The sequence below is a fragment of the Dermacentor silvarum genome, chromosome 4 (genome assembly GCF_013339745.2).
Source record: "Dermacentor silvarum isolate Dsil-2018 chromosome 4, BIME_Dsil_1.4, whole genome shotgun sequence".
Taxonomy (NCBI): Eukaryota; Metazoa; Arthropoda; class Arachnida; order Ixodida; family Ixodidae; genus Dermacentor; species Dermacentor silvarum.
In genome coordinates, this window is record NC_051157.2 from 138,623,413 (window position 1) to 138,646,963 (window position 23,551).

Here is a 23,551-nt window from a genome sequence, read left to right on the forward strand (position 1 = left end):
AAAGAACCGAGTTGATCGCAATTATTCTGGAGACTCCTTACGCAGTCGCCCAGAATTTAAAAGCTCTCCACAAAAATGTAATCGCTCTCCTAGGAATCCTTGAGATCAGAAAAGCATTTGACACGTTTGCTCGTGACGTCCTTATTAAAGTTTAGAGGCAAGGCTTTCGAATCGAGTCTAGCGAGATTATTACAATTTACCATCTAGCAGAAGACAGTCTGGCGCGACCAGTAGTGAAGGCATTACAGCACATCTTCTAATGATAGGATGGACAACGGCTTCCTTACAGGAAGAAAGTCATGCGTCTCAGCTCTGGATTCGATGAAGTTGATGGTGTGAACGTCGACACCTTTCTCGTAATAGCCATCTGCTGGCTCGCGGGCTTCCTCGCAGTCAGCAAAGGCATCAGAAGCTACGCCAAGGTACGATTCTCCGACGACACTTCTGATATTATTATTGGTTCATGGACAAACGCTTGCCTTCTACTGTAGCGAAGTAACGTAATTTGAAGTGGCCACGTGAACAATGTTCATAATGTTTTTCTAAGCTGATATAGTAAGCAGCCTTGTGTCCATGCTACTCCTGCCGTTGCCGAAAGTTCTTCAGTTCTAATACGTTATACTGCCGAGCTGCAATTCTTGCGCCGTTTTCATTCGCAAAGGCTTTGTAACATATAACGGATTATTTAGCGACATTGCGTCCGATAAATGAAAATGACACCAAGGTGCAGCGATAGCAGCGAGCATGAACAGTGATTGTTGAATGGTATCAAATATTTAAAGAATTTGCGTTGTATATAGGAGTCTCATACTTTCCGAAGCAGATCACAGGACACGCGTCGCTTCCAGAATGTAGTGCATGCCACAACCTTAAGTGGAATGGCCCTCCTGGGCACTGAAGTGACAACATCTGCTATCTTTTCCCCGTATTGGAAGCGGTGTCGTGCGCAACAGTGATAGCACGATAAGGGTAATAAACTTGCGATAGCAGTCAGTGCCAGCCCTATTTCAGTAGGCTATAAGAACGCTTCGAAAACCCGATCCTCAAAACACTAAGCAGTGTTGATACAATTAGTTGGTCTTATAGAAATAGTTTCCATTGATGAGCCTAAAATTTGGTGTATACCAGGACATAACATAAAGAATATTCTTGATGTTAAATTGTTGGGGTTTGTTGATTGAAATATGCGTAAGTTTACGAGTTACCATTGCAATCCCTGCGTTTACGATACGTCCGTAGAACTCTTTCGCGCGTCCAAGTTACTCCCCTCTTTAACTGATATGCTGCAAAATGTTTGAGGACGTGGTTTTATTTTATCTAGAATTGTCTTCAACACTACTTGGACATAAATAGGAGAAACATCGCCTGAAAAGAAAATACAATTTCTTTCGTGACTAATTTTCAATTTTCAAGCAGAAGAAAGCATCCCAGAGTCCCCGAAACCACACAAATTACCCTAGCGTCAAAAACACATTAATCCGCTTGAAAATATCGTCAAGCGCATGAATTACAATCTCTGTGCTCTTTGTCCGCGGTCGCAGGTGGCAACGTTCACTGCATGCGCCTCGTACGTCCTGATGTTCATGCTGTTCTTGGCGAGCGTGGTGCAACGTGGGTCGTTGCGGGGCTTGAACGCATACTTCCGCATGGAGTGGGGAAAGCTCGGAGAACTCAAGGTGCGTGTACTACGTCCGCGAGTGACTGAAAAGTCTCGCTATTTATGTGAAGGAAATATTAAAGGAGCTATATAGTTGACAGAACATTATTGTTGTCAAGGCAGTTCATTTGTGAATCACATGGACAAACGCAAAAGTAGACAAACGTGATCACTGGACTGCAACTAACGGCTTATTGCTATGCGAGAAGTGTTTAGGAACATGGTTGTATATAACGCATGCGCAGGGAAAATTGAGAGGGGGAGGGCAGATAGTTATGGAAGAGGCGATTGAAATGAATGAGATCTAAAGGCGACAGCTATGACCAAATGAGACACACAATAAACAAAGCACGAAATCAAGCGATACGCTGCCCTTGATTTACCACAATCATACATTCTGAAAACGTATGAAGGCGATCCAACCTTAGATGAAGTCGATCAAGGACAATGTCTTCGTAAGCGAGATGGACGTAAGAATGGGGTGGGACCACTGCGCGCGGAGCTCTATTGCGTCACTCGCGTGAGGGGAGTAGGAGGACCGTAGGAGTGCTTAAATTTTTCTTTACCGCACGACCTTCGAAATCGGCCCACATTTCTAAATTGCACATACCGACGGAAACGAGCCACGTGTTTATAGACTACACAACCTTCGGTACCCGAACCATATTTTTAGACTGCACTTACTTAGGGAACAGCTTTGCAATGCACCTTCGGGATTGGCCCACATTCTTAGACGGCACTGTCTGAGGGATCGGCTCATGATGATGATTGTTGGTGTTTAGTGGCGCAAGGGCCAGGTATGACCAAAGAGCGCCATGACAGTATTAGTTCGCTGTGAAGGGATGAATTGAGAGAAGTAGATGAAAGGGACTAGAAACACACAACCAAGATACGGAAAAGTGGGGGTAACACTGTAAGAAAGACATTGCCTTTAAAAACCAGCCAATAGCAGTGGGTACACGCGTCTTTCGTCCGCTTAATCTCCATCACTTCTACATTTTCTATAGTTCGTTTACTTAGTTCCCTGCCCTTAGCACTCCTATTAGTCCACTTACGTCATTGTGCATGTATCCACAAGTGTATCCTGGGGTTTTACACGTCAAAGTAACAATTTTGTTATGAGGTACGCCCTATTTGTGGACCCCGCAATAATTTTGACCGCCTTGGTTTCCTTCTCGTGCACTTATAAGTATACACGACAGTTCTTGTACTTCGACCTATGGAAACGCGGCCGGCAATGCCGCGATTGAACCTGAAACGCAGCAGCGCAAAGCCATCGCCCCTAAGCTGCTGTGGCGGGCACGATTTGCTTAGAAATTGCTTTATTCAAGTATCAGAAAGCACAGATGGATTTGCTAGCTTAACATACTTGTCCACCTTTTATACACATGGTGCCGCATAGCCAAAGTGTCTCTTTCACCATGAAGCCCAACTTAACAAACTGTTATACCACAGAATACGATAAACTTCCATGGGTACGGACGATGTAGCATCTGTTCTGGCCGTTCAAACAGGTGTGTAGCTCCTTCTTTCATTCTGAGAAATGCGCGTTCTTCCACGCGTTAATGCATGAATTCATACATTTTCTTCCCATAGAAAATTCACTCGCATTATGCGGAAAATGTTCGTTAAATGTCGGTGTCAAGAATCGCATAACAGTATTTTGTCAATAACCTATAGATAATACTAGCCTACGTACACGGGATCGTACCGTTGATTGTAATTTTGGTTTCAATGCGTGGCTTTTTAATTTGAAGTGATCATGGTTTTAGATGCGTTCTCGCTTACCTGTATTGACTGCTTTCATTCAAGCAAGAAAAGCACATCCACTGCGTTCTGTTGAAGGTGCCTCTCGTTTACGCATAATCGGTTGTAATCATACTGTCAGCATAAATTCAAGCGCGAACAGTTCCGAAAGTACTTCACTGCGTTGTTATGTGTCCACGTTGATGTGTGTCTTTTTTTAATGGGGCTTAGTTCAGACTCCAAAATATATATCTGGGGCTAAAACCAAGCTTGGAAACAGGCTACAGTACGATTTCACGACCCACTTGTCTGCAACTATGCGTATCAGGCGTTTCGATCAACAATTTGGCTCATGTTGGAATTTATACGGATGGTACTCGTTGTGTAGGTTTCAGAGCATTCCAAGACGCATTTGCTGCAAGCTCTTTGGTCGTGATGCGCGCTAGGCCACGTTCCAGTACTCGTCGCAGACAGCTATAAATAAACAACCAGCGGAAAGCGGCTATCTTAAGCCTATAGTTATAATTCTTAAGAAGCGACAAAAAGGAGGTCTTCGTAAATACAGCATCGAAGTCATCAACCATGCTGACTACTTTGCTATCCAAACAAGATGACACCTGACCAGACGTCTAGGAAATTGGACGGGGAGGTCGCGTCTGCTCATAGTAAAACGCGGTCACGCTTTCACATGAGCCAAATGCAAGCGTGTTTGTGTTTTGTTAAAGTTCGCATACTCAAAGTTTTCCAATACACCTGTGATATATGCTTTTTTTTTCTTTAGCTCTTTCTTGTCGACGCAAAGTAGTGGCATGTCGCAGAGACATTTGGAGACGGTTCCGGGTGTGTTTCACTGCTTGAGCTCGAAGCTGTCTTCTTAGCTGTCAACGTAGACGATCTAAAATGCTGGCTAGTTTTAGAACCCGCCCTTGCTTGTCACGTAGAATAATTTGTTCCCTTCTTTCTCTTCCGACAGACGTGGAGGAGTGCGACGCAGCAGCTGCTGTACAGCTCTGGCCTTGGGATTGGATTAGTCGTCTGTTATGGCAGCTACAAGCACTTCGCATGGCCTGTGTCACCGTAAGCCTGCTGCGCCGCAATCAAACAACAACAAACAAACGTGTATATTTTCGATTACCTAACTCGGTGCACTCCAGTAAAGAGCGGCGATTACTAAATGTCTGCGTGACGGCAACAGCGAGCCAGAACTCTCGTACTAAAGGCAGTCCCAAACCTGAGTTAATGTCCAGCAGTTCACAACGCAGCTGTGAAAAAACGCCCGAAACCTTTACTACTCATATTTGAAATATTCTTGGCCCGTATATTCACAAAGAGAAGTTCTCATGCTCAAATTGTAAGTAAGAGTGAGTAAGAGTAAGAGTAAGAGTTCCCAGCCAGTCGTGACGTTGGATATAATATTATAGCTGGCCAATGGCGGAGACAACTTACAAACAAAAAGCTTTGCGAATGCGGTACCTATTTCTATTGGACGAAGTTCCAAGAGGGGTAGTTAGCGATTTCCGCATGTAAGTGAATGTTTGTTCTTCACCTACGAGATCAGGAGTCCTACTTTAATCATAATATTGAAGCACTTAATCTCAGTAAAGAATGACAAGAAATGAACCATCATTTCATTTCGTTTCCTTTCCTGAAAAAAAATTCATACAATGAGTCAGTGGCTGAATTCACGGTACTTAGTGAATGACATTTGTGGGCATGTTTCAGCGCGTGCGTAAACGACGACAGCGGCCGAAACGAATGTCGAAGCCTGTGCCTCGGTTCTTGGTTTCGCTAGATGCAAATAGGGACGTGGTAGAGCTTAAGCACTTCGTTTTTCGTGCGCGCAGGACCATCGTGAAGCTCATCATCAGTGACTTCCTCTTCAGCCTGCTGTCGGGTTGCGTGGCCTTGTCACTTAGCGGCCACGCCACCACCCTGTACGGCATGGACCTCGAGGACATCGTCGTCTCTGGTAAGAATGTAGCTACCAGTATACGTTTCTTTTATATTGGGCTGTTTGGGGGAAGAGCGAAATTTTTTAATCGAATCAAATCCAAATATTTGCGAAAAACGACCTTCGGGTATCGAATCAAATACCAAATATTTCCACATTTCTAAAAAAATATACCGCCCTGTTTACACTCCTTAAAGCATCCAATGCCTTTCAGAACTTGACGTCACATCGCCTAAAAAGCTTGTAGATATGAAACTAGAAGTTAATCACATCTGGCGTACTATTAACAATGACCGCAATTAAAAACAGGAACCGCACGTCATTGGATGGACGCAGCATTGTGTGTTTGTTTGAGGAACAAAGTAATTACCCATCGCACATAGTTTTAAAGAGATGCAAGTATGCTATAATTGGTCAAACCACAAAGTGTTCTGCCGAAGTTTACAAAAGAAATTAACCTTCCTGTAGGGTACGCGTCCTTATCGGATGGCAGGAAATTATTGAGCAGAAGAAATGTACTTCGGCTTGTTTGGGGACTGGTGCATATCCGTAGCAACAGCGGTTTCCTTGCAACAGGATCATTCGGAACAGGCACCACTTCCATCCGTCCTGGGCTGTAGGCTCTCAATGTTACTATACCTTACAGTACATAGTATAATCGGAGAGAACTGGATGTTTGACAACCACGCATAGTAAATTATTGAATCGAATACAAATCAAATAGCAAAGAATGACAATCAATTAGAATTTGCAATTTTAAATATAAGCACAGCCCTACTTTTCATGCGAATCTTTTTTATGCTCTATGCAAACCGGCTTATATTAGTCCTAAATGTTAAGTGGCAAGGTTGATTACAAAGCCAGTGAGTGCACTTCTATTCTGTGGAATAAAAGCCGGCTGATCCCACGCCCTGTGGGGACGATCTTATGCGAAGAAGTGTGCGGGGACCCTACCAAGTTAACGAAACGGCCATGAGAGCACCAAGAAGTAGGCGGCTGTTTCATGACCTACATGACACGCATGTCATGACATTCATGTCATGAGTTCCCCAGGAGTCCCTTAGCTAGTCCTAAAAGACCTTAAGGCGAAATCCTTAGTCGTGCTCACGACTATGACTTCGACCATCAACCTTTAGCCTTTTCCTTCACTTAGTATCCACATCCGAACCCATTTCAGTGGATTCTGAGCGGTAATGTTTTCTCGCTGAGTCATTCTCATTCTTGCTGAGTCATGCTCATGACAATGACTTCTACCACCATGCTGTAGTGTTTCCTTCACTTGGGTCTGAACCCATTTCAGTGGTTTTTGAGTGTTATTATTTTTTTTGCTGAGTCATGCTCATGAATATGACTTCTACCATCATCCTTTAGTGTTTCCTTCACTTAGTACCCACATCAGGGCTCATTTCAGCGGTTTCTGGGTGTTAAGCTTTTTTTGCTGAAACATTGTCATTTTTGCTGAGTCATGGCAATGGTTATGACTTCTACCACCACACTTTAGTGTTTCCTTCACTTAGTACCCACGTCAGAACCCATTTCAGTGGGTTTTGAGTGTTAATGTTTTTTCGCTGGGTCATTGTCATTTTAGGCGGCTGTTTCATGACCTACATGACACACATGTCATGATATTCATGTCATGACCTATCATTTATCTTCGTCATACACTCTTGTCATACTATGCCAATTTTTGTAAATACCAACTTAACGAAACACGCCATGAGATCACCAAGACGTAGGCGGCTAGATAGATAGATAGATAGATAGATAGATAGATAGATAGATAGATAGATAGATAGATAGATAGATAGATAGATAGATAGATAGATAGATAGATAGATAGATAGATAGATAGATAGATAGATAGATAGATAGATACTGTCAAAGTGGCAAATGTTCGCCAAGAAATGATTCGCATTTATACAACAAAATGCCAAATAAAACCAGTTCCCATAATGTCGGCTTATGGGCAATGTGTGAAGCACCTTTTAATGAAATGGCATTTGATATTGGTTCATTTTATTTGGCTCTATTGCAGGGTATGAGTACGCGTTCGTGGCGTACCCCGAAAGCGTCAAACATTTCGGCCACGCGGAGCTGTGGTGCATTGCTTTCTACCTGCTGCTCTGCATCCTGGCATTCAGCAGCGTGGTGAGAAGGCCTGCTTGCGCCAAATCGCGGCAAAATACGCCAGCCGTCACCCGCTTCACCTTGATTGATTGATCGATGTTGAAATCAAAGCTGCTGCATCGACGTTATTACATACAGGACACATCGTTATGTGGGGCCACCGCGGCCGCGATCGCACCCGCGAGTCGGACTACGGTGTAGAACCAAACTACGCGGAACTGAACTGAAAACCGGAGCTGAACCATTATATTCAGCCAAAGCGAAACCGAAACGATATATTTTCCGCCATCATGGAGCCGAACCTGAACCGCAACTGTTTGGAATAACCATTCCGACCCGGTTCGACCACTGGTTCAGCCCAGGGTCATTTGTGGTGAAATTCTCCACGCGTACAGGCCGCTGCGCTGACGAGAGAAGACGACGTCTCTGGAGTCCCGCCATGGCAGCAGAGGGAGTGTTATCTCTTTAGCAGTCATGTTCAGTTCAGTTCAGTTTTATTTCCTTAAAGACCCCTTTGCTAGGGGTATTACATAAGGGGTGGGTACAGTTGATGCAACAGAAACACAGGTATTCAGAAAACTACAAGAAAGCTACATTTCGCAAGTGCATAAAAACAGAAAGAAGGGGGAAAATGCCGGTGAAAAAAGCTGATTATTTTTCAGCCAACAAAGACACATTTTCGAAGAACGATGTCGGGCAAGTGATTTCAGCGACGTGGTGGGGAAGGGCGTTCCAGTCTGATGCTGTGCGGGAAAAAAAAGACGAAGAAAAGGTAGTTGTATGGGAGCGTGGCCGTAAGACTTGTAATGGGTGCCCAGTTCGTAGCGATATGCGTGCGGGTGGTGTGATATATGGCTCGTGAATTAGGGAACTGTAAAAAAACTTATGAAAGAGGCAAAGGCTGGCTGTAGCGCGACGACGTGCAAGGGGCTGGAGATCAGATTTTGCTCTTAAGGATGATACGCTTACGTCATATGAGTATGATGAATGGATGTATCTGACGACGCGGTTCTGAAAGGACTCGAGCGCGTTAACAAGATAGACTTGATATGAATTCCAGATGGGTGATGCGTATTCAACTTTCGGTCTGATAAGGGATTTGAAAGCTAGGAGTTTTACGTTCTGCGGGGCGTCACGCAAGTGTCGTCTCATGAAGCCAAAAGTTCTGTTAGCTGATGAAAGTATGTTGGAAATATGCATACCCCAACTGAGATCATGAGAAAGTGTTACGCCCAAGTACTTAAATGATTCTACTGATTCTATGGGAACGTTTACTATTGTATAAGAGGACAGGAAAGGGTTACGGCGGCGGGTAAAAGATATATGCTTACATTTGTTGGGATTAAGAGTCATTAACCATTGTTCACTCCAAAACTGCACGTTGTTAAGACTTTGTTGTAAGGTGTTTTCGTCAGTAGCATTAGAAACTGGATGGTAAATCACGCAGTCATCAGCAAAAACTCGTATCTTGCAAGATACATGTAGGGGTAAGTCATTAATATAAATTAAAAAGAGAAGAGGACCGAGAACTGATCCCTGCGGGACACCAGAAGTTACAGGGAGTAGAGTGGATGATTTGTCATTTATAGAAACGAATTGGTAGCGATCAGTAAGGAATGCTTCGAGCCATTTGAGTACGTCACTGTGCAAGTTCAAAGAAGAAAGTTTTAGTAGTAAGTGGCGGTGAGGAACTTTGTCAAAGGCCTTTTCATAGTCCAGAAAAATAGCGTCAGTTTGTTGGTTAGAGTCAAGGTTTATATGCAAGTCGTGTAGAAACAAAGCTAGTTGCGTTTCGGTAGAGAAACCCTTACGGAACCCATGCTGTGCCGAATGAAAAAATTGATTGGCGTCCAAGTGATTCATGATCAGGGAGTAGATGACACGTTCCATGATTTTGCACGGAATGCTAGTGAGAGAGATCGGTCGATAATTTAGCGGTGTGTTCTTATTACCAGACTTGTAGATGGGAACGACCTTCCCCACCTTCCAGTCGTGAGGCATGGAGGCTGTAGAAAGTGACTGAGAAAATATAAGACACAAAAATGATGAAGAAATATATTTTGTATTTTTTAGCAGTTTAGAGTTTATATCATCTATACCTGCTGAGGATGAAAGTTTAAGGTTTTCAATAATGCGCAAAACACCATCAGGATAAAACACCACGCTCGGCATGCTAGAAGCTATGTTGCAGGGGACATTAGACAATGGAACGTTATTATCATTAGAAAATACTGACGAAAATGCGTTGTTAAATATTAGTGCGCACTCAGTTTCAGGCATGATTTCCCTCGCATCATTTACAAGAGTTATAGTGCGTGTGTTCCCAGGGTTGATAACTTTCCAAAATTTTTTGGGGTTGTCTGTTAACATTTTAGGTAAGTCATTGTTGAAAAAGGACCATTTGGCATTGCGGACAGCACGTAAGTATTCTCTCTCAGCGGCGTAGTATTTTTCCCAAGAAGTTGGGCTTAAATTTTTCTTGGCATTACGAAAAAGTCTTTTTTTCTTATTTTCCAACCTCTTTACATTGTTATTAAACCAAGGGTTCTGATGATTCTCACGGAATGTTATTTTCGGAATATACTTGTTTGCTAGTTCATTCATTTTATTTTTAAACAGTTCCCAGTTGTCTTCAACAGATCTTTCATTGAATGAGGTTTCAAAGACTGGTAAAAAAGTGCACAATTCTTCATTTATAGCTTCGAAGTTTCCTTTATCATATAGGTTGATAGTTTTGCTGGAAAGAACACGCGGTGCTGGGGCAAAGTCAAATGTGGCATGAATCACACTGTGGGCACTGATAGGATGAAGATAGGTAACCGATGATAAGGTTTCTGGATGGTTAGTAAGTATAAGATCCAAAATGTTTGCGCAGTCGCGCGTTACACGTGTCGGCTCTGAGATAAGTTGCGATAAGTTAAAATTCAAACATATGTCGACAAAGTCTTTCGCTTCTGCGTTGTTTATTGCGGAAGTCAGGTTATTCCAATCAATAATGGGGAAGTTGAAGTCACCGAACAGAAGTATATGGGCGTTAGGATGACTTGCTGTAATCTGGCATAAAGCACTGTTAAGTTCTGGTGAGAAGTTTGGATTACTGGTAGGTGGCCTGTAGCACACGCCTAGAATGACACAACGAGGGGAAGAGCGAATAAGAAGCCATAGTATTTCTAAGTTGGAAGAGATAGTAATTGGCGTACAGGATAATTCATTACTGGAAGCGATAAGAACTCCACCCCCGCGTGCACCTTGACGGTCACAGCGATAAACATCAAAGTTTGGCAAGTCTTGGACTACTTCTTCGTCCCTAATTTCACTTGTGAGCCACGTTTCCGTTAGAACTAGCAAGTTGCTGTTAGATGACGTCACGAGATTTGATATTGCGTCACGTTTGGGAATGAAACTGCGGGCATTAGTATAAACAACAGATAAGGAAAGGTTCTTCCTAGGGGGGGAAGGGCGGCTATTAACTGCATGTTTTTTGCGCAATGGTTGCTATTGAATCTTTTTTACTGATTTAGTTGATTCGTCATATTCATAGCGCTGGGAACCCATGACGAGCGTCTTGAAACGCATGGAAAAGGGCATAGATTGACTTTTAGCGTAGGCAATAAGATGTTTGCGGGCGTTCCGAACTGCAGGTGAAAAATCTTCGCTCACGCTATAATTTGTGCCTTTCAGTTTGCGGCCGTTAGACAGGACTGATTCTTTCGTTTTATATGATGCGAATTTGATAATGATGGGACGGTGCCGGTTAGGTGAATAGCGACCAAGGCGATGAGCACGTTCTCGCCACGATGATATTATTAGCTGATTCAACTGTACGCATTGTCGCCGCAAACTGTCTACACCTAGTAGCACAAGTTTATGGATACGGCATATCAATATTTAACACCTCAGAATTGGTAGTAGCGGAGAAGTGCGTGAATTACGGTTTTATATATTTCACATCGTCGCAGTTTATCCACCACCTCCTGCTACATTCAAACCATTGCACTACGAAATTGAGTTTCCGTCACTCATATGATGTACTCATTTGTAAACATTGCCAGTGACTGCAATGCGAAACGCTACCTTTAGGGCTGGTTGACGGAGATACGTGTGGTGCATAGTCGTCACAATTCGCATCCACTCATGATCTCGTGGCACTCCGTAACCCTCGATCCCAACCTATATTTTAACCGCGCTTTGCTCGCGTGTCTCTGGATGAATGGCACGCTAGCACTTCTTGCTCTCGCCTCGCATGACTACGACTAGTTCATTACCAAACCTAATCTCTTACGATCAAAACATCGCTCTATAACTTTATTTCCCGCATATTGGTTAAAAATTCACCATCTTTCAAAACAATCGCTAGAGATTTACTGCGAAAAGCTGTTAAGGGCCCAGTCTCCGATGGTCGTGTCCGCGTGTAGAAAAAAACTCTCACTGGTCGTATGCTGTATGTGCGAGGGAAAGTGTGCGAGGGACGCGCCATTTCACGGGGAGCGAACGCACGGCGGAGAGCAAACGCCACTTCTTCCGTCGCGCGAAAGGCCGTAGAGGGACGGGAGGGAGGGAGAGAGGGAAGGCGACGTTAAGCTGCGGCACCAAATGCGCATCTTGCGACCGGGCGCAAGGGGAACTGGCGACTTAATCACAGTCTGAGAAGATTTAACATAAAAGACATGCGCTGCCGGTGTTTTGTTTCATGACATGTTTATGGGCTGTCATTCTCAAAATTCTGAGGAGCTGTATAAACTTGGACATGTAGCAGCACCAGCAACGCACAGAACTGTTGTCGACGGCGGCGGCGTTTTTCCCACGTTCGCACCGAAAGCGCGCGGCGTTGGTGACGTGTTTATGAAGAACGTGCCAACCTTTGCCGTACACCCTATGGCGGTGTACCGTAGCGACCATAAGGCCAAGGCCCATGTGGTCACTAAATAAATTAAAACCACCGGATTATATATATTTCTCATTCTTTAATAGTTCAAATAACAAATTACACCATCACATCTTTATAGTCATCATTGGAAATACATAATTCCCACCATAATACAGCTTCTGTGGTCTTCCATCTTCACCCCAGTGGAAGGGCTGACATTTTTTCAATAATAGATAATATATTTGTTTGAAATGGTCATGTAAAACTCATTTACGACCAGTTGTTCCGCCACCAGGTGGACGCCAGATTCGACGATGGGACGTAAACGCATTAGGCCAATGCCATATAGGCCTTCTCGAGAAAAAAAAAAGATACCATGCTACGACGATTTTTCCACTTAATAGGGAGCAATGATTTTGCGAAAACAGTGGCCTGCAAGCGACTTTGAACATCGATTTATTTATTTATTTATTTATTTATTTATTTATTTATTTATTTATTTATTTATTTATTTATGATGTCGTTATTTATTATTATTTATGATGCCGTTACCAGGAAAAAACCGAGGCCTTGCAGTTTTCGACACAACCGCAGCTCTTCCCCCGGGAACTGCGACGGTCAGTTTTCCGCTTGAGTGGGCTGGCGGCGACGGAGCGTAGGGGAAAGGGAACGGCGACGTGGGGAATGGCGACCAGCGTGTGCCGAAGGAGCTTTGACTCGACGAGATAGATTCAGGCGCTGGGTCAGACGAAACCGGGTGTGGTGGTGGCTCAGGACGAGCGTAGCCTCGCCTTCGGTCGCCTTCACGAATGCGGAAGTCCCGGGGACAGCAAAAGCGTGCTACATGGCCAGGAAGGTGGCAGAAATAGCAGAATGGCCTGTCGTCCGCAGTGCGCCAAAAGTTTGCAGGCAGAGGGATGGGACGCAGAAAAGGGAGCGCGGCCGGGCGTACAGGTGGCCGTGCCACGTAGAAGGTGCTTGGTGGTTACCCGGGATCCATGTTGAATTGAGCTCGAGGCGTGGCTGAGATGTCAGCGTAGGTCGGAGGTGCGGAGACGAGCGGGTGCTGTTGGGTATTAGGCATTGGGCAATAGGCAGTGGCTCGGAAACTTGCTGTTGAATGACGTGTTGAATCGATGCAGCGAGTGATTCCATAGGCTGTGGAATGCACGGCACAAGGGACAATTTCCGTGCCACTTCTGCGCGAACTGCTGTATTTGCTGCAGTAAGGAACTGTGGTCACAAGAATCATCGCGAACCGTGAGAGCCGAGAAGCTTATCGTGTCGAAGTTAGAGCACCGTGTGGAAATGCGTTGTTTCCTCTGCTCGTCGTAACTTTTGCAGGGCTGAATTACGTCAGCGGCCGTTTGGGTTCTTTTTTTTTTCTTTTTTGCGACGAGCAGGTGGAAGGCGTCGTCCTCGATTCCTTTCATTATTTGCCTGATTTTGTCAGCTTCACACATGGAAGGTTGATGCAGCGGCAGAGGTCTGCGGCATCTTCGATGTAGGCTGTGAACTTTTCGTCGGATTGCTGAGCGCGACCACGCAAGCTCTGTTATGCGCGAGCTTGCGCACAGCGGGTCGGCCGAATACTTCAGCGAAGCTCGCTCTCAGCTACAATGTCAGCTTCGAGGTTACGGAACCACAGCTGGGCCACATTGCACAAGTAAATTACGGCATTGTTTAACTTGGCGGCCTCATTCCATTTGTTGTGTGCACTCACTCGTTCGTAGGAGGACAGCCAGTCCTCCACGTCGTGGTCTTCGGTGCCGCTGAATGGAACAGGGTCGCGCTGCCTTGGAACGCCGAAACAGATGACAGCCGTGGGTGAGGTAGCATCTTGCGGTGCCACGTCGTCAGGCATAGCCGAATCGGGAGGTAAAGTCCGGGTACGGAGTTCCAAGGTGACGAGTGAAACCAGCAGCCTCCAGCAAATGCAAGCACATCTTCAAGTCAAGGCATGATTTATCACTATGATCAAGTGACACGAAAGTGGTCTGGTCAACGGCCAAGCAGAGAGAGTGCGAGTATAAACAACAGTCTTCTTCCACGTCTCTTGCTGGCGTCCGTGTTTGTCACTACAAGTTATTTATTTATGTGGGTACGGGCAGGAGGGGCATAAAAAAAAGATTGCACACATTTAAGAATAATCACGCGTAAAGTGACACATTAAATTTATACATCGAGCACGAGGAGAGTTTCACACTAGAAATTCAAAGGGGTTAGCAATTTGAAGTAAGGATAAACAATTAGCGGAATAATGGCATGCGTAGAGACATAAGAGAACCTAAAGGATAGAACTGAGAACGGATGAATTAAGTTAAAAGGAATACCAATCAGCTGCTCTTCTAGGGCATAATGAGTGTTTGCACACATTTGTGCATGCAAATACAGACTTGACGATCAGAGTGTGGTTATGACGGGAGGGCTTTGTTGGGTCTCTAACTCTAAAACCTTCCGGATGACTAGCTAACTTTGAAAAGTAGGGAGAGAAAAAAATAGACTGATAGTTTTTCTTTGCTCCCAAAAATGCTTAAATTTTGCAAATGCCAGCATAGAGTGTGGAGACTCTGGACGTTTAAAAGGAGTGCATATAAAGCGAGCACCTAGACGTTGCAATTTTTCTACTTTATTTATATCGGTTATGGTGTGCGAGTCCCGTAAGACGCTTGCATATTGAAGTGAACATCTAACACTAGATGCGTTTAGACGTAATACCCTGGAGGAACTGCCTAATTTGTGTTTCAGGAAAATCAGCGTGTTTCTGGCATCTGAATAGATGTCGCTTACATGCTTCAATCATTTTAATCGATAGGCTATTGTCACACGTAAATACTTATGCTCATCTACTTGTTTAGGAAATTTTCTATGAATGTCGTAGGTAAACGTCAGTCTCTCAATTTTATAGTGATTCACAGCATAAGCAGGTTTCTCAAAGCATATGATCATGCCCCATGTTTCGCACCAAACTACCAGAAGCTGAAGGTTTTTGTTTGAAGTATCCTGATCTTCTACAGAATTACCTTTATCAAAATCACGCAGTCATCTGCAAATAACTTGGCCAATATGCATGAATCTAGCAACTGAACGAGGTCATTGACGCAAATGTTAAACAAAACGGGTCTAAATACAGATGTCTGCGTTACACCCGAATATACATATAGAAGCCGAGAACGGTAGCCACCGATGTCAACGTATTGTTTACGATTACGTAGGTATGACGCCACCCTCATAATGATGTACGCCGGAACTCCTATTACTTGCATTTGCTAAATCAGTTTACTGCGCCGAACATTATCGAATGCCTTAGAAGAATCTTAAAAGATTGCGTTTAAATGTCCTCCAGTGCCAAGCGCATTGACAAACTCATCGACAGTCAGAACCAGCTGAGCGGTGGTAGAAAATCCAGGTCGAAATGCGGGATGATTTCTTGCTAACAATTGTGTAGCGGTCCATAAACTCGTTTAGCTATTTCGCAAAGGTATGCTCGAGTATCTTGCAGGAAAAACATGCAAGATTTATTGGACGATAATTGTTAATTTCTGAGCCGCTATTGTGTACGGGGATAACACTAGCGACGCGCCGGTCGTCTGTTGATGGATTCAATTGACTTGTTAAATAAAATAATCAAAAATTTACTCAGATCTTCGGTGTATCCTTTAAGAAATGCTGCAGGAATGTCATCAGGCCCAGGTGATTTCTTAGCGTCAAGCCGTAGGAGGAGTTCAGTGACTCCCTCCAAAGATATGGGGAGGTGCTCATCATTGCTTCTGGAAACAGGATGCGTTATTGTGCTTTGGACTTTGAAACTACGCTAGGAAAGTATGCAGAAAATGATTCCACAATATCATTTTTGTCGCTGAAAACAATCAATAGTTATTTGAGAAATATTTTCAGCTCATTTGTTTCATAGAAAGTGCCAGAATTTGCCGGAGTTATTTGTATAGCAAATTAGTTTAATTGTTGTAAAAGCGTTCCCTGCTTTCTCTCAGTTTAAGTGTCAAAGAAGCCTTTACTTCTGTCAGAAGTGTCACGCTGGCTGACTTCGGCTTTCTGTAACGTTTAGCTTTGCTTCACGCGAATAATCTCTCTCGCTATTTATCTACGCATTCTTTCCGGCAATTTTTTTTATTTTTGACATTCCAAGGAATGAAGTTTCGGGCACAGAACTGGCCATAAGACTTCCACCAAAGCATGTCGTCACGGCAAAGTGAAGTCAGAGTGTCTTCACAATAATGCGTGATGCTGAAGCCATCTGCTTTATCGTGATGTTTTACGACAACCTGCCTAGACTTGAAAACACTGGAAGGCCGTGAAAAATTGCAATGGTAAAGCGCGCATCTGATTAGAAATGCTATCACATACATCAGACGCAAATTTCGCAATCCCAGCTGAACAATAGACAAAATTCAGTATCGAAGAAAACGACCTAACAAAAAGTATCGGCAAGAAAACAGTCTGGACAAGATCGTACGCAAGGCACTTGTCGAGCAAAACACTAGAACTGTGAACATCATTGGCACCGGGCCGCATGGCTGCCCATCTGACGTCAGGAAGATTGAAGTCCCCAGCAAACACGAGGTTGTGATGTTGATATTTTTCTATGCAGCCATATAACTGCTATAAAACATCTGGTGGAATATCTGGTGATCGATGTATTCCGTCTATTGTTACGTAGTTGCCTGGTAATTCAATCATGCAAAAAACACTCTCGCGCTGTAAACCTATGCCTGGTAGTAGCACCGATGGCAGCAAAGAATTGACAAGAATTTCGAAGCCTCTGCCTTTTGCAGGCGATCTTAATAATAGCACGTGTAGTGTGGTAGCGATGCGCAGCTGCAAGCAATGTCCGAATGATTCCAAGTTTCGGTGATAATGCGATACGTGTGGGTCGTATGAAAGCAGTAGGCCTATGTGTTAAAGCACTGCTTGCTTATTGCGCACGCTTTGGGCGTTCGCGCAGACAAGTCTGAGTTCATTTAGAGCATCGTGTTTATTATACAGTTGTCATTCCTGAGCAGAAAGGTCACCACCGCACAGAAGCACCATGCACTTTTTCTGCACGCCCCATCTCAAAACGCTATTGTTAAAGACTAACTTATCATACACAAGCTTTAATTTCTCTTCTGGCTGTGTATCCGTCTTTGCGTTTTCCCAATGCTTCTTCCACACTCCCAGTGTCACCTGCGAGTAATCTTCAGATACTGAAACACCGGAACCTTTAACTTAGAGCAGTTCTTGTGACTGCCAAGTTTTTATTGTAGTTATACACACGAATGGTAAATGTCTTGTCTGGTCTCCCTTTCATTTCGCAAGTCTGTGAATGCGTTCTACACTGCTCACAGTAGCACTGAGACTGTCTTAGTAAATTCATGGTATAATCGTGTCCTCAAGTAATGGTCTTGTTTCACTTCTAAATTCTGGCACGACAAAAACAACAAAGTTTGTACTGCTTGATCTATCTTCCTAATCCTGAAGACTTTTGTCTTGAATGTCTAAGGCTTTTCTAAACGGGGAACGGAGCTCTCGAAATTCCGTTTCTCTTTATTTTCTTTAGTTCAATTCAAAACCTCGTATAACTTATAAAACTGAGTATTTATTTCAGAGAGAGTAGCATCCCGCGTTTCTTTCTGCGTCCTTGAAGTATTTCAGTTCTGCTAATATAATATCCAAAGAAACCCGCCCAGCTGGTGGGCCAGGGTTGGTCTCTAAATAGAGACTCCTGGAGTGTGATACTGCCACTGTTATGCAGTAATATTACTGCATAACAATAGCAGTATCACACTCCAGGAGTCATTGACAACATGGACACTTCTCAGGGGTCACGGCCGCACTATCACAGCTTAATAACTAGTTCGATAGCCTGAGTAACAAGTATGACAACTGAGCTGTACAAAAATCCATGCAAACTTGGCGATGTTTCCAAGGCGATGACAGCCGTGCCTTGCGATGAAGAAAGGAGTGTCCGCTCGTTTTATAACTCGGTCCATTGCGGTCGTGACGGATAACTATGGACGTCCTCCAGCGGCCGTTGATTCCCTGTAGATAACTTGATTCCAAGCCATGCTAGCATAAAATTCTCATTCCATGGCGCATGCCCAACACAACGGATTCGACTGCAGCTTGGCAATGGTTTCGCGACGAATAGAATGTTTGCAAAAAATTGGCAGCCGATCCACGAAGTGAATACTAATGATGGAGCAAAGCTCCTTGGAGGATTACGGCTGTTGCCCGAGCTTTCGCTTCGAGGTCTTGCTGCCGTTGCCGGCGTGCTACTGCTTCACATGCTCGTAGCTCAGGGTTAGCTTCGCGGCGCTGCCGTTGGGCTACCGCGTCTCGTTCTCGAAGTGTAGGATCAGAGTCACGGCGTTTTGCGCTTACGTTCGCGCTCCTCCATACTGCAGTGCTAAGTGCAGCGACAGCGGCGCGGCGCCGGCGCAACACCTGCGCGCGGTCGGCATGCGCGCTGCGTGCGCTCTGCGAACGGTTCAGCGCATGACGTTGTGCGCTTGCTCGGAGAGGGGTTTCGGAGCGGTGCCGGCGCAGCGCAACACCTGTGCGCGGTCAGTATGAGCGCTGCGTGCACGACGGGGAGCTACGACGACGACGGCGACAACGGACATCGTGAGAGCCTGAGGAGCTTCGCTCCTAAAAAAGCCGGGTGATGTTAGCCATGTTTCCCCGGCAATCGCTGCAGTGCCCTCTCAGCAAAGATCGCAAAATATATACAGCCTCCCAATGCAACTCTAATTTTGAAAACAGCACGCCACGCAACAACTTATATCGTTCCACTTTCGGACGGTGATTCCATAACACTCCTCTAAGTTGTTTAGCACACGAATGCCTGTAGATTCACTGACTATCATTATTACACTCGGACCCGGCAATTAATGACTAACCACAATCCAGCTAACGACGTGCCTTTTACCGTTGTTGAATTCGAACAACCGTGAATTACATTCCGTTCAGGGGCGGCAGGGGCTCACTCTTGCCAGACTAAAATTATTTTTTTACATGCAACCGACATTTATTTTCACATATTTCTTGTGTAAAACTGATTCACTTACGTGTTTGTGGGTGAAAAAGTAGCATCATTATTGTAGCAAAACCTAACCGACTACCCAATGCACTCTTATCACACAGGCCTAATTTAATGAAATACATTTGTGCCAAATTCCAGAACGGCCTTTAAAAAAAGTTCCTGTAGATATTATTTCATGCATTCTAATAACTCACTCAACTCCAAAAAATTTTTCACACATGAATAGAGTGCGACCCTCGCTTTACAACACTCCCTAAAACACTCAGTGAACTTAAAGGCAAAAACATACACGTTTTATTCATCTCTTGATTTCAAAGCTGCCTTCAACCGCTTTTTACCCCCCCCCCCCCCCCCCGTGTACAGTATCACTGTTTTAATGCGTTCGCATTCTTAGGGTACTTCACGCCCTATCCGAGGGCTATGTAGAGAGAGAGAGAAACGAGAAGGGAAATATAGGGAGGTTAACCAAGGAAGTGCCCGGTTGGCTACCCTACGCTTGGGGAGAGGGAAGGGGGAAGAATAGATAAGGAGCGAGAATATAAAAAAATACGTTCGACAAGGTTATGTATGTATGTATGTATGTATGTATGTATGTATGTTTGTCTGTTTGGTTGTATGTGTGTATATATGTATGTATGTATGTATGTATGTATGTATCTATGTTTTTGTCTAAGTTTGTACCTAAACATTTTCCCGCCTACCTGGGTCACTTGCTAGTCAGTAGAGGAATGGCTGCTGCCCGCGACATCGCGCACAGCAGCCACTGCGCTACTGCGGTGGCAAAGGAGTGCGAAATACGTAGACGAAAAGATGGCATAAGGCACGAACATGGTTCTTTAGCTCCTATGTTATCTCTGTCTTCCTTTCGTACATGTCTTTTGTGTGCATGTCTTAGGACCAACGTCATATATCCTATCTACGTACTGTGTCTATCGTGTCCGTGTCCTATGTTCTATATCATATCCATGTGCTATGAGTTTAGTGTTTGCGTCCCATTTGTTAGGTCCTATATCCTATCCGCGTCATATAGGTTCCTTTCACCCATGTCTTTCTTGACGATGCCCTGTGTCTTACGTTTTTTATCGTATCTATGTTCTGTGTCTTCCTTTCATCTATGTATTTCGTGTCTATGTCCTATGCCTTCCTTTCGTTCATGTCGTATGTTTTATGTCCTATATCCTATCCATGCCCTATGTTTTTCTTTCGTACATGTTCTTCGTGTCTGTGCCCCATGTGCTAGGTCCTATACTCTAAGTCCTAAATCTTCCTCTCGCCCATGGCTTTCCTGATCATTCCCTATCTTTTACGTTCTATAATTCTATCTGTGTGCTATGTCTTCTTTTAATCTACGTCATTCGTGTCCATGTCCTATGTCGTATATCCTATATCTTATCCGTGTCATATGTCTTCATTTCATTCATATCTTTCATGCCAGTGGCTTAAGTTTTATGCCTTATGTCCGATCCATGACCTGTGTATTCCTTTCGTCAATGTATGCAGTGGCCATGTCCTATGTCTTATCTCCTCCATCCTATCCATGTTCCATGTGATCCTTTAATCCATGTCTTTCGCACCAAACTCTTTCTTCTGTTGCCAGTTGTCCTACCTGGTGACAGCAATGTCAGCCTTCGAGGACATGTACCCGTCCTTAAGGGAGTGCCGGATGCTGTTCAGCTTCGCAACCTGTGCTGTCCTATTCTGCTGTTCCCTACCGACAGTTACCGGAGTAAGTAAACCACTTTAAGGAACTCAGAGAAATGGCACCGCGTAAGCGCCCTGAAAGAGGTCAATGAGCAATACGAAAAAGCGCTGAATAGTCTCTACGCTCAACTAATTCAAACCCTGACATGTTTCTCCTTGCAACCGCAGTGTTTAACCAGTTTCAATTTCAAACACAGCTGGCGTGCGTGAACACCGTGCCAAAAATGCATGAGGCTAGTCACTTGGCTGCTAAGCCACGGGTGACGGCTTTCATGCAGATCAATACGTAGGCTCACAAAGAATGCCTCAGGCCAGAAAAACCATTTGGACAGGGGGTCTCGGCTTTGTCAGTGTCCATATATTGTTGTTTCTGACAAACAAGCCCACTTGAAGAAACGTTGACTCCAGAGTGAGGCGTTCCTCATCCATCCAGTGTTTACTAACTTTTTTTTGCGTGAAGTTTCTGTGAACATCGGTATGTTTTCTGCTAACTCGAGACATTGCTTAGCCGCCTAAACGAAAAGAAAAAAAAACGTCGTCCACCGAGACAGTAACACGACGCTACAAAAGAATCCAATGCTGGTATGGGTTTCCATTGTAAAAACTTGTATACACTATTTCTTTATTTTTTTTCAGCTATTTGCAGCTGTCCGAAAGGATGATTTTTTTTCTTGCATGAAACTTCCTCCCGCCAGATTGTGGATTTCCGCAGGCTTTTTTGACGTTCTAAGAACTGTACACTTCTCTGTACCCGCGGACATGAGTGGCAATAACTGCGTTTTTTTTTTTTTTTTTTTTTGCTATGGCTCTTGCAGCCTCAGTAGAACTGCGAGAGGAGAGGAGAGGGGATAAACAGGCTGCCTCGCTCGCCCATCATTCCTTTCTACTCTCACTTTCCTTGGGCGTAGAGTTCCTTACTCGCTATACCTTTTCTTCTGGTTAAAACATTCTATTCTGCTCATCGCGTTAGGACGACCCTATTTTCAGTTGAGCCAGTGTGTACGACACTGTCCAGTTTCTCGTGATTTTGTTCGGTGTACGATGTGCGAACAAAAACATTATTGGTGAGCAGACGGGCCAACAAAGAGACGGGCACATTGGGCACTATGATTCACTCAAATCAAATGACAGCCCAAGTGAGCGACTATCACATCGTGGAGGCCGGCAGTAATTTACCCGAGTGGTCCAAACTTATCTTGTGGTTTAAATAATTTTGGATTGCTGCGGCATAGTTTCTTTTTAATCTTCAGATGTAAAATCTTAGAACATTCAGTATGCTTCGAATACCAGCGCTCGCCCCAAATTTAGTGAGAGTGGCACTTTAAATAACTGGTTAGATTCGGGCAAATCGAGATACATATATTTCGTCTCGTGAAACATAACCGGAAAAATTATGCTCCATCAATTCCACGTGGGCTGTTCACATTCAGGTGTGTTCTTATCGTTGACGGTGACTTCTGCAGGGAGGCCTGTACCTTCTCAACCTGATTGATGCCACCATATACCTCGACCTGCTGCCCTGGATCGCTCTTGCAGAGGTCATCCTTATCGTCCAAGGATACGGTGAGATAAGTGCATAGCTAGAGCCACATTGCTCATGCCTAACTCCGTCGGGTTTTCCTATTGCTAAGCGAAGCACGCGAGAGCAACAAAAATCCTCCTCCATTCCACCCTGTGAACATAGATGTACAGCGAAGCTGGTGCGGACTTTCGACAAGTACCAGCACCCCAACTGACGTTAGACGACATCACACAAGCACCACCACCACCAGTGACGTACGTCACGCTTGCACGTACATGTGCAGAAGTGCAGCATATATCCTCATTCGTATAGGCCATCCGCCAAGCGCAAGTGCCTTCATTGAACTAAATTAATGTTTAAAAGTAAATTACTACAAACGTGATAACTTCGGATTCGAATATACGAGAAAACATGAATCTGTTACGCAGAAACTGGAAGACAAAGCCTTTTTCCAGCGGCCGCTAGCACAGCATACGTCCTCATTCTTCTAGGCCGTCTGCTTACCGCAAGTGCGTTATTAAACTAATTGAGTTTCTCAAAGTAAAACATGTCAGAAAATTCGTAGAGTACGACTTAAACACAACCTACAGACATGATAGCATCGGCTTGTAATTCGAATGTGCGAGAAAACGTATTTCTCTTACGCGGAAACTCCTACACAAACCCCTGTTGCAGCGGCCTTTTTTGGATGAATACTTAATGAGAAATGCCGATCAACTAGAGGCTACCAGCTTCGCTGTAACATAAACGAGTCTGCATCGGCAAAAGTGAATGACAATTTGCGAGAGGGAGGAGGGGTCAATAGGGTTGCTTTTAAAAGAGAGTGCGGACGGCCGCAACACCTTAACACAAAGGAGAGCCGATAACTCTCACACAAAGCAGGATGCTTAGGAGCATTTAGGAGCTTCAAAGAAGACCGCATTCATGTTTTCAGTGGG

At 44.3% G+C, this 23,551-nt stretch overlaps 1 protein-coding gene across 1 annotated transcript in view; it reads left to right on the top strand.

Moving 5' to 3' along the window:
• The first annotated feature begins 299 nt into the window (after positions 1 to 299).
• The window catches only part of LOC119448937 (sodium- and chloride-dependent creatine transporter 1-like), a 57,109-nt gene continuing 33,857 nt past the window's right edge, over positions 300 to 23,551 (top strand). Inside the window, exons 1-7 of the mRNA XM_037712144.2 lie at positions 300 to 422; positions 1,542 to 1,676; positions 4,377 to 4,480; positions 5,248 to 5,372; positions 7,390 to 7,502; positions 20,988 to 21,116; positions 22,555 to 22,654. Of these exons, the coding sequence (XP_037568072.2) occupies positions 300 to 422; positions 1,542 to 1,676; positions 4,377 to 4,480; positions 5,248 to 5,372; positions 7,390 to 7,502; positions 20,988 to 21,116; positions 22,555 to 22,654 (829 nt within the window). The remainder of the gene's footprint in view (positions 423 to 1,541; positions 1,677 to 4,376; positions 4,481 to 5,247; positions 5,373 to 7,389; positions 7,503 to 20,987; positions 21,117 to 22,554; positions 22,655 to 23,551) is intronic.